This window comes from Littorina saxatilis, unplaced genomic scaffold (genome assembly GCF_037325665.1).
Source record: "Littorina saxatilis isolate snail1 unplaced genomic scaffold, US_GU_Lsax_2.0 scaffold_509, whole genome shotgun sequence".
NCBI lineage: Eukaryota > Metazoa > Mollusca > Gastropoda > Littorinimorpha > Littorinidae > Littorina > Littorina saxatilis.
Window position 1 is genome coordinate 22,573 of NW_027126728.1, and position 11,983 is coordinate 34,555.

General features: G+C 42.9%; 1 protein-coding gene across 1 annotated transcript; it reads right to left on the reverse strand.

Annotated features, from left to right (window-relative positions):
- Nucleotides 1–1,574: 1,574 nt before the first annotated feature.
- LOC138955232 (retinal guanylyl cyclase 1-like) lies at nucleotides 1,575–11,360 on the reverse strand. Its single transcript, XM_070326880.1, has 2 exons — nucleotides 11,177–11,360; nucleotides 1,575–1,750 (listed from the first exon to the last, which is right to left on the reverse strand). The coding sequence occupies exons 1-2, from the start codon at nucleotides 11,358–11,360 to the stop codon at nucleotides 1,575–1,577; spliced, it is 360 nt and encodes a 119-aa protein (XP_070182981.1).
- Nucleotides 11,361–11,983: the final 623 nt, after the last annotated feature.

Genomic DNA, 11,983 nt, shown 5'->3' on the forward strand with positions numbered 1-11,983 from the left:
AATCCGCATTTCCATCCTTGCCTAAATGCGAATCCAGCTAGGGCATATAAAAGGATGGAGAAAGAGAGGTGGGATGGCGGGGTTCAGAGAGAGAGTGATGGGGGGGGGGGGGGGGGGGGGGGTAGAGAGAGAATAGCGGACGGAGGAGGGGGGGGGGGGGATGAGAGGAAAAGAAAGAGAGAGGGGAAAAAAGAAAGGATGGGGAGAGAGAAAAAATAAGGAAGGATGGAGAGAGAGAGAGGGGGGGGAGAGAGGGGGGGAGAGAGAGAGAGAGAGAGGGAGAGAGAGGGGGGGTGAGAGAGAGAGAGAGAGAGGGAGAGAGAGAGAGGAAGGGAGAGAGGGAAATGGAAATGGGTTTGGAAGGGAACAAGAAGCCGATCATTTCCCATGCCGCTATCTATCTATTTCACTCCACCGACGAAATTGATTTTTGTCCCAGTGAATTACGTGTGAAGTTCTCTTTGGAAGGGGGAAGCGGAGAGGGGCATGAGGAATTCCTATGAATGTCGACACCCATACTTTCCTGGTGGTAGGCAGACCTGGTAGAAGAAATAATGTAAAAAGGGACATACAGCACGAGGCAGACAATGATTTTCATGTATGGCAAATTCAGAAGCGCTCTTTGTCATGCAGAAAATAACAGAAGGTGGTTCTACTAAAGACTACCAACAAGGGCTCTATGTAGCTTTTGTCCTTTTCCTAATAAAATTCGTAGATCGCAAACGCTTTCGGGTTCGCACCTTCTTGAAAAAGTGTGACCTTCTGCAGAAGTAGCCAGTAGTCTTATGCGTTTTGCACAGCAGATAGCACTTCACACCCACGAAATCAGTTGTGTGGTGCAATCACTCATCGCCAGAGACACGAGTGACACAAACACATGTAACGCACACACCGAGGAAGCAAGATGCACTTGGCATACTCTGTGCTGGGCTCAGCAGAGCGTGAAGTGTGATGAACGGAACCGCACATGGATGGAACATGTTACTCGAACCGCAACGATCGATCCACGGATACATGTATTTGGGAAGCCCTGAGTTGATGCAAAAGACTCGTGATTGAAAATAAACATCAATGTTCTGGACTGATGAAAACATAGATTTCCATGTATTTGCTTTCTTTGTATAATATTTCGATCCCCATCATTTGTGTGTGGCCGCTTGCTTCAAGATTTAATTTGTGACAGTGTCTATTGCTCCCCTCCCCACCCTCTCTCTCTCTCTTGTGTGTGTGTGCGTGCGCATTGATTAGAACAATAAAACATCCATCTCTCTCTCTCTCTCTCTCTCTCTCTCTCTCTCTCTCTCTCTCTCTCTCTCTCTCTCTCTCTCTCTCTCTCTCTCTCTCTCTCGCGCACACCTGCGGCAATGTATTCAAGAAATAAAGACAGAGACAGCAGATGATCAGTACGAACAGAAAAGTCAATACTGCTCTGTAGAAACGTGTGCAGACTACTACATGTGTCTGTTATCTAGATGTAAAGACAGGTTGTAAGAAAAGGCGTAGCCTTAAATCTTTATCCTTGTAACATAAAGTTCCATCATCATCATGATCGTCATCATCTCTTGCTCCCATACTCACTTGCCACCGGTGAGTTTCTTGAACTGCTCGTAGACCTCCTCCACCGTGGGCCTCATGTCCGGCATCTCTGACCAGCACTGCTTCATGATCTGGATGAACTGGGGCGGGGCGGCCTGGGGGGACACGGAGGGGCGACACAGGGGCGGGGGCTTGCGCACCTTCCTGATGATCTCTGCAAAGGCAAAAACCACAACATGTACATGATCTGCATGAACTAGGCAGAAGTATTTCTATTTGTCAAAACTCGCCTTGTACTACCATCCTTATTAGTAGGCAAAGCGATTATGGTATGTAGGAAATTGTTTTGACCAAAACTTGTGACAATTAATCAAATAGACAGTAGTTATGTGGATGGCAACACATACAGACAGACAGAAAGACAGAAAGACAGACAGACGAACGAACAAAGCGAGAATACTCCAGAGCATCATCATCACTCTCCCGCTTGCTCGCTGATGAAAATGACAATGTGCAGAAGACGAACTGTGTAGAGGAGGAAAAGACAGAAAAGAAACTGAGTTTGAGGCCAACGGATCATAAATCAACTGCACAAAATGAAAAAGTACACCCAATTTCTCGCGATTCTCAACGCACGGATGCGAGCGCTCTGGGCTTCGTGGGTTTCTCCGATTTCTTCCTGATTTATTGGTGCTCTGGGGAGGGGAGGGGAGGGTGACAGTAACGGCCGGCAGGTTGTTTGTCCTCCAAGGGAGTGGATGTGACCCCGAGTCCCCCCGTCTCCCTTCCCCCACCATTAATCTCACTTCCTGAGACCTGAAGCTTAAAGCCACATTTGGTCATGTGTAAACTATCATTATTTGCTTCCTGCCATCTTTGTAGCAGCAAAGCCAACAATCGAAGCTAAGTGTTCATTTTATCACCGTTATTATTTGTTTGTTGTGTATCTTGCTCCTCCACTTTGAAGATTGACAGATCAAGGTTTCAGTGAATTTTTCATCTTGTAATTGAACATTAACAGGCTATTCTTGCATTGTCCAACCTGTTAACTACCACTCATCTTTCCAGTGTTTTACATGAGAAAACCTGGATGCATGCCAAATATTAAAAGCCTGGCTGCTTTCTGTTTTCAGTCTGACGTTTTGCAGAATTAATTTCAAAACTGACATCTGTTTCAATCTGCGAAATTAGTTCTGAACCGTCTTACTTTCCAAAGGAATTAAGCAGCCAGGTGTTTAGTTTTGCACTAACTACAACAGAACGCCAATGTGAGGTAAGGACAGCCTTAAAGTATACGACGCCGGATAAACGTTCGTGCAAAGCGTGCACAATTGAAGAATGATCGTTGACACTGGTGTCATTTGACAAAATTAATTCGACCAAACATTTCACTCAGCATAAAAAGCAACCAGGTTGGTGAGCTTAAAGTTGTTGTAATGAAGTGTAATTGGTTCGTTTTTCACCTTGTATTTGTTTGCTGATTCGTTGATTTTGTTTGTAAGGCGCTTAGAACTATGGTAGGATTTGCGCCATATAAATACCCTTATTATTATTATTATTATGATTATCATTATTAAGCCCAGATGGATATATGCTGGTTTACATGAAAAAAGCGAGAAAGAAAACATGCATTGTGTTGATGTTTTATATGATATAGTTTAACTTTTACATGGGAAGGAGTATACCATTAAGGTAGAAAACAAACGTCAGGTTTGAGGAGGAGGGGTCGGGGGGGGGGGGGGGGGGGGGCATGTAGTCCCGGAGGAATGACGAACCAATCGGCAACAAACTAACAGTTTGACTTGTGCTGTGAACTCAGTGTCGGGTCATCACTCTTAATCTCTGGCGGGTCCAGACGGCAGCAGAATAGATCAGAGTTTGCATGCGTCGTGCATTCATATTTTTCGAAACCTAGAGACTTTCGCTGTGAGCTTGGGATCTTTATCGTGCGCATGCGTGCACATGGGGGTGTTCGGATACCGAGGAGAGTCTGCACAAAGTTGACTTCGGCAAATAAATCCCTTACCGAACAAACGGGTCGAACCTTCTCATATCCTTGGCGGATGATGACATTATTCAGTTTTACTGCAGTAAAAAAGTTTTACTGCAGTAAAAAAGGTTTACTGCACTAAAACTAGTTTTACTGCAGTAAAACTGAATAATGTCATCATCCGCCCCAACAGTCGGTACTTTTTTTACTGCAGTAAAACTAAAATGAAGATTACTGCAGTAAAACACTAACCCAGTTTCACTGCAGTAAAACTTAAATGAGTTTTACTGCAGTAAAAAGTTTTACTGCAGTAAAATCAGCTGCCCGGGCGGATGATCACAATATGACAATACAAGCAGCCGTTTTTACTGCAGTACTCTTCATATAAGTTTTACTGCAGTAAAACGGTTTGCTTGTTGTACGATTGAAATGCGTGTGTTTCCCCTCTTTTAGTCACGGTCGTAGACGAGTCCAAGATGGGTGGCCGAGTGGTAACGCACTTGCGCTCGGAAGCGAGAGGTTGCGAGTTCGACCCTGGGTCAGGGCGTTAGCAATTTTCTCCCACCTTTCCTAACCTAGGTGGTGGGTTCAAGTGCTAGTCTTTCGGATGAGACGAAAAACCGAGGTCCCTTCGCGTACACTACATTGGGGTGTGCACGTTAAAGATCCCACGATTGACAAAAGGGTCTTTCCTGGCAAAATTGTATAGGCATAGATAAAAATGTCCACCAAAATACCCGTGTGACTTGGAATAATAGGCCGTGAAAAGTAGGATATGCGCCGAAATGGCTGCGATCTGCTGGCCGATGTGAATGCGTGACGTATTGTGTAAACAAATTCCATCTCACACGGCATAAATAAATCCCTGCGCCTTGAATATGTGCGCGATATAAATTGCATTAAAAAAAAAATCCCTGCGCTTAGAACTGTACCCACGGAATACGCGCGATATAAGCCTCATATTGATTGATTGATTGAAGATTACCCAGAACTATCCTGGGCGGCTAAACCAGAAGAAATCATTCGTAGGGGGAACAGGAAGCGAGCGGGGCCTTGACGGTTCCTGTTCTGGTTCTGGTTTTACTGCAGTAAAACTCGTTTCAGTTTTACTGCAGTAAAAGTTTAAAACCGAATAATGTCATCGTTCGCCCAAGCAGACGTTTTTAATGAAGTAAAACTCATTTCAGTTTTACTGCAGTAAAACTGGGTTCGTGTTTTACTTTTTGTGTTCTTGTTTTTCCTGATGAAGCTTCCATAAGCGAAAATTCGTACCGTCTTGTCTCGTTCTTGTATTGGTGAGTACAGTATTCCTTTGTTTTTTAACTTTGTTCATCTTACCACAGTCACTTCGTTGTTTAGATTGCAGTAATCTTCATTCAAATGCCTGCTGGCAAGGATATTCTCAGCCTTATCTTCAATACCAAATAGAGAGGGAGATAAAGAACATGGAATGCACCGAGACACCAACACGAAATAAAAATTAAAGTTGTGATAACTGCAGACCAGCAAAATGAGGTTTAACACTGCCAGCACAAAATAAAATAAATCACAATTATATTATTATGTCAGCCTTTCTTTTCATTGTTTCTTCTTTCTTCTGTCGTTTCTTCATTCGTTGTTCCACTCCATTCTTCATCTCTCATCGTTCCTTTAACTATAATTTCCTTAAATTGATGCGCTTTGATGATAAATGTGTCCGCCCAGTTTCCTACCAAAATAATTATCTTTTTTGCATTCAATCAATCGTACAGTTACCTCACTTTGCATGTAAACGGTCATGTTAGCAGCATAGAGCAGTTAATGCTTTCACAAGGGTTAATAGCATTCTTGCATTTGGACACGTTTTCACTACGTTCTGATGAAAACGTCAATAAACACTTTTCACTGAAAACTCTAAAAACTCATTAGTTTGAATTTTTACTTGCGACACGATTCAGAAACGCCATGTTTCGTGTTTGCTAACTTAACATATCAATATATCAGGAACAGACAATCCATCCACCTCCTCTCTCTTTTTCTAACCACTCCACCCCCCCCTCAACATTTTTTTTCTTCTACTGTTTTTGGTATTTACCATCCATTACTCACGCTCAACCGATCCCAGTTTAAAAGCCAATAACATCGAATAAATCAAAATTACAAGAAAGATGTACTGTGCTTGCTAACCTAGCCATAGCCTTATGAAGAACCGATATAATGCTGCACAATCCATCTCTTTCTCCCCCTCACCCTTTCTACCAGCCCAAACCCCTCATACTCTTCTTTGTTTTGCTTCGATTTGTTGCAATCCATTTCTCACACTCAAGCCAATTCTACTCCAACAGACAATGACATCAAAATTACAAGAAAACAAACGCACTTTCAACGACTCGAAAGAATCCAACACTCCCATATATCGATCCACTGTCATATTCTGGCCAGGGAGAAAATAAAATCTCGTTCAGGAAGACATCACTCACAACAACTAAAATTAATTAATGACATTGTTTTGCCGGCACGTCTTGGTGTGTTGTCAATCTTAACCGCAAAACTCGGAAGAAACTTCCTGAGTGATATCTTTTCTCTCTGCCATTCATGATAAACGCTTTCTGATAAACGCTGCCGGAGTACGATTTGGCGTTCGATATTAAAAGGTACCGTCCAACCTGCCCTAGCGACCACCTCTTGATAAAGACAACCTGCCCATTACGATCAGCCTAAAAGATCCTCGTGGATATAAAATTCACCTTCCTTTGGCGACCACCTGTCTAGAACGGCCACTTCTAGTCGGTTCATTGGGTGGTCGCTAAAGACAGGTCCAACTGTATCGTCCTTTTCGTGTAATCACTTATTTTCACCACAGACCTATCCTAACTATCACACCGGTTAAAAGCATCTTTCGGCTGAAACACATGGGATGCCCGAAAAAGCAGCAGCCTCTGCAGAGTTGCTCAATTAAAGGTACTAAACTTGTCAAATCCAGGTGCACGGAGCCCCTGGGGCTTTTAGTCATACCTCAGGCAGCTATCCGTTGGAAGAACTACCAAGTTTCATTGACTTGCACCCAAAGAGTCAAGAACTGCGATTTTTTTTACGAATTAATTTCGTACTCGGACCCGGCTGGTCTTGACCTATTTTTGGATCTAAATTTAGATCAGGTAGATCACCACATCATGCACAAAAAGACACGTCACTAGCAAACTATGTCAGACGTCATCATGAGTTTGTGTAAAACAAAATGGAGGCCGGAATCACTCAGTTGAATCGAACTCCGACCAAACACCACGTAATAACTAGGTTAATTTATGCACTCGCGTGAACAAGAAACTGTCGAGCTTCACAGATGTCGTCGTTGGGTAGTTTTGGGTTTGTTTTACTACCATAGGAGGATTTTTGAACTGTAAATGCACTCAGCTGCAACAAAAACGCAAAACGAAGGCTGTGAGCTGCACTGTGCCTTTAATGTTTCTTTCTTTATTTGGTGTTTAACGTCGTTTTCAACCACGAAGGGTTATATCGCGACGGGGAAAGGGGGGAGATGGGATAGAGCCACTTGTCAATTGTTTCTAGTTCACAAAAGCACTAATCAAAAATTTGCTCCAGGGGCTTGCAACGTAGTACAATATATGACCTTACTGGGAGAATGCAAGTTTCCAGTACAAAGGACTTAACATTTCTTACATACTGCTTGACTAAAATCTGTACAAAAATTGACTCTATTCTATACAAGAAACACTTATCAAGGGTAAACGGAGAAACAAAATCCGTTAGTCGCCTCTTACGACATGCTGGGGAGCATCGGGTAAATTCTTCCCCCTAACCCGCGGGGGGTGCAATTAATGTTGGAAGTGGCACCTATGTCAATATACACAAAGAATTGCAGCGAATATTTCCAACTTTGAAAAGAAACGAGCCAAGCTGTTGCTTGTTGGCATGTGTCCCGGTAGAAGGATGCTCTCATTTGGTATAAAAGCCTGCATGGGCACATATATAATAATAATAATAATAATAATTGTCAGTAAGTACTGGTGTCACAGGACTGATGTGAAGCAGTTGATTGGCTAATGGTGATGCGCTAAAACCGTTAGCGCACTCTTGGAGTTCCGCGGCCATTTTAGATTCGCACATGCGCACATCTTTTTCTACGAGCACTTTTGCTCCTTCTTCCTCTTCCGGTTTCCTGTTTTTGAGAAAATGCGCATCCGCAGATCGTTTTTTTGAAAGTTTTTTCTTCTTTTTCCTGTTCCGGTTGATTTGAGAAAGTGTAGATTCAGTCGGCAGAAAGTGCAATTTTGTAGTCTTCCAGCCCTGAAGTTGCTTTTGAGTGTTCGAAGAAAGAGTGTAAAGGTTCTAAGGATTACATCGGGCGCAGATCGATTTTTGCGAGTATGTTTGTACTTCTTCCTCTTCCGCTTTCCTTCTTCGTTCCATGTAAACGCCGAAACTGTTAACTGGTGTATTCAAGGGGAGTCACTCTGCACAGCCAATCCGTCGAAGCTCGACTGGAGGTTTCGAATCGCAAATAACGAAGAGCACAGTCCTTTCTCCGAGTTCAAATGAGGTCTCTATGAAAGATCATCACTGTTCAGGTTAACGCTACACTGGAATTTACCAACAGAAATTAAAATGCGTGTGACGAAAGCACGACACACTTGAGACATCCCACACAAAAGTAGATCTAACACGACCTGACCACACAGTTATGCCTATTCAAATGGTCGTAGCAAAATGTGCGTTTGGAATCTTCTTTTTTCTATGGCGGTACTGACAATATTGTTATTGAAACAATCCCAGTGCACTAAGGGATTTATAGAGCAAATCTCGAAAATAATGAATTTTCTCGATTTGCTCTATGTCACAAAGATGTGATTAGCATATTTGTGAGGTGAAACCACGTCGTGTTTTTAACCTCCCTAAATATTGCAGTGCGATGCGAAGGTGACGGGAGAGGCGTTATCACGGGTTTTGTGCGTTTCACGAGAAAACCATAGTTTGACATGAGTTGTGTTTATGAGAACTGTAGCTGGTCTGGGGTTAATAAAGTCACAGCGTTTAAGATTTTCAACCGGGAAGGTTGTCGGCGCGTGTCGGTTTTGTTCTGGGAACAAGTACTCTTTCAAGAGACGGGTCTCTTAAGGTAAATGATTTACTATGTTGTATATTATTGAAGTTGGAATACATAGCTGGAATGTAAAGGTTAGTGTATACAAAGTGCACTAAATTCTAGTGTGAAGTTTTGAGAGAATTCTTGTGATTATGTTATGGTTTTTGTTGGTAAATTCTTGAACATAATTGCTGTTACGCATTTATGCTATGTTTAAGACAGTGATACTATGTGTGGTAATGTCAGTGATGGATTAAGTGATTCATGGATGAAGTATAGTTGGATTTTGTCTGTGGACGGAATGTGAATGTAGAATGAACGAGAGAGATGTTTACATGACTTTAGTTTAGGAAGAGGAGATCGTTTAAGAGAATGTGTATTAAGACTTGGGTTAATTCTTTAGGAGGTTCCATGAGGGTTTTTCCATGGCGTGGACAAAGGGAGGGACCTTACACGGGAGAATGCGGAGCGATGGTGGGGGAAGAGACCACATCGGCGCAGAGATGGCTAAACGGAGGAGTTTCCATCGTTACCGGTCGTAGCGACGACGGTTTATTTCGCTAATGGCGGAAATGTTTCTCGGGGAGAAACGTGAAAGGTGTGTGTTGGCACCTATAAGGAAAGTTCTGGGAATTCATCATCTACGGGATTCAACGACACAAGGATGTGTAAATGACGACATGCAGTGAGCCGTGATACGAACTCGTGAGTGTTGGTCAGCACTTCATCTTGTGCGTTAATCTATCGTTGAGAAAGTATCTTTATAACATGTATTTACATGCATTGAGTGAATGCTATATGTTGTGTGAACTGTGTGTTCAAGAAGTTGATTCGTATTGATGTATTTGAGGTGGAGAATCGTGTTATATTTTGGGGGAGAAAATAATAAGTCTGTATCCTCCCAAATTTCTGTGTTTGGAGTGTGTTGGTGTGAAGTTTGAAGTCAGCGTAAAAAGATAGGGCAGAACACGTTTTCAGAAAAGATCCTTTATTTCACACTACAATCCACTTCATGACACTCTATAAATCCCTTAGTGCACTGGGATGTCTCAATAACTTAAATAATAATAATGAGAGCTTATATAGCGCGAACCACGGTAAAACTATGCTCTCCGCGCTTTACATATTAACTGTGAATAAAACCTTACTATTTAAACATCAAATACATATACATTCTAACAAATCAACGTAACACTACGCTTACAACAACACATTATCCAATAGATGCAATACATCATTTACATTGAACAATGACAAATCTCAACTTAAAACACAGACACACACACACACACACACACACACACACACACACACACACACACACACACACACACACACACACACACACACACACACACACACACATTGTGCCACTGTGACACAACACACATCACGTACAGCCATATCACATGGGAAGGAATATTATAAGATGTTTGGTGGCTTGTTGACAGACGAGCTTTTGTGTTGGTCCGAGGGGACCATAATTGTCGTCTTCGGTTTCATCTTTATCGACCAAGCCCGAAGGCCGCGGTTGATAAATATGAAAACCGAAGGCGATATGGTCCCCGAGGAACAACAAAGCTAGTCTGACAACATGCCACCAAACATCGTTTTTGTCTTCATTTTGGATAAGCAAAGGGACGCACAATAATACATGGGGATCCTTTTTCTGAACGTAAATTTTTCAATGCAATTCTGGACCCCAACGCGTCAGAAGTTCGAGATAACACGTCATACTTGTCTGTGACGTCAAACGTAACTTGTTCGTCGCTTTTCTTCTAGTCCGAAAATGTACAGAGCAGCCATCTTATTCAGTAAGTTTTGAGCATATTCCCTTTTTTTTAAATAGTGTTTTCTGACTTTTTATTGTGGATTTTGCGATTACAGACATAAGTTGCAAATTGACCATGAGTCCCAGCGGTAATCACCAACATTGATTGGGTCTTTGAGAGCGAATGATTACATACAATCGTTGTCCTCGAAAACACGAATCAAAAGCCGCGATGGTTCCACACATCAAATAATCAGCCTCATTGGCTTTTACTTTGACAATCCACGTTTCACCTGAAAGCTCAAACCCATTCACCACCTCGATTTGTTACATGGGGAACAGTGTTATTTATTCCTCAGCTGGTTATGAATGAAAACTCGTGAAAATGATGACAAAACAATATGTTGAATGTCCCAATACCAGACAGAGATATCACCTTCAGTTGTCAAGGCGCACAATTTGTAATGTTCTGGCCTGAATGACAATGTTGGAAATATGATGCAGACAGCCAGCCAGCCAGCCAGCCAGCCAGCCAGCCAGACATACATACAGACAGAAAGACAAACAGACAGACAAACAGAGGGACAGAGATCTGACCTTCATTCGTCCAGGCGCACAAACAAAAGTGTTTCGACTTGAGTGTCATCTTTTGAAAGATGATGCAGGCAAACAGACAGACAGACAGACAGACAGACAGACAGACAGATATCTGACCTTCAGATGAAGCAGGTAGGTAGACAGACAGACAGACAGACAGACAGACAGACAAACAGACACACAAACACACAAATCTCACCTTCAGGCGTCAAGGCGTGCGAGCTGTAGGGTTCTGATCGTAGCGCCACCTCCTGGAAGATGATGGAGAGGGAGTAGACATCGCTCTTCTCCGTGCCTCGCCTCAACAGCACCTCGTCCCGCAGCATCTCGGGGGACGTCCACAGCAAGTCTGCCCAAACCCCACAACAGCTGGGTTCATTCATCTCTACTCACACCCAGCAACACTGTGTTCATTCCCGTCTACACATACCCCACAACACTGTGTTCATTCCAGTCTACACATATCCCACAACACTGTGTTCATTCCCGTCTACACATACCCCACAACACTGTGTTCATTCCCGTCTACACATACCCCACAACACTGTGTTCATTCATCTCTACACATACCCCACAACACTGTGTTCATTCATCTCTACTCATACCCCCCAACACTGTGTTCATTCATCTCTACTCATACCCCACAACACTGTGTTCATTCATCTCTACACATACCCACAACACTGTGTTCATTCATCTCTACTCATACCCCACAACACTGTGTTCATTCCAGTCTACACATACCCCACAACACTGTGTTCATTCATCTCTACACATACCCCACAACACTGTGTTCATTCATCTCTACTGATACCCCACAACACTGTGTTCATTCATCTCTACTCATACCCCACAACACTGTGTTCATTCATCTCCACACATACCCCACAACACTGTGTTCATTCATCTCTACACATACCCACAACACTGTGTTCATTCATCTCTACTCATACCCCACAACACAGTGTTCATTCATCTCTACACATACCCCACAACACAGTGTTCA

Excerpts from the sequence above, each read along its gene's own strand:
- LOC138955232 (XM_070326880.1), bottom strand. The coding sequence starts at position 11,360 with ATGAATGAACCCAGCTGTTGTGGGGTTTGGGCAGACTTGCTGTGGACG. Across the intron at positions 1,751-11,176 it reads GCACGCCTTGACGCCTGAAG|AGATCATCAGGAAGGTGCGC; the intron begins GTGAGATTTGTG and ends TTGCCTTTGCAG.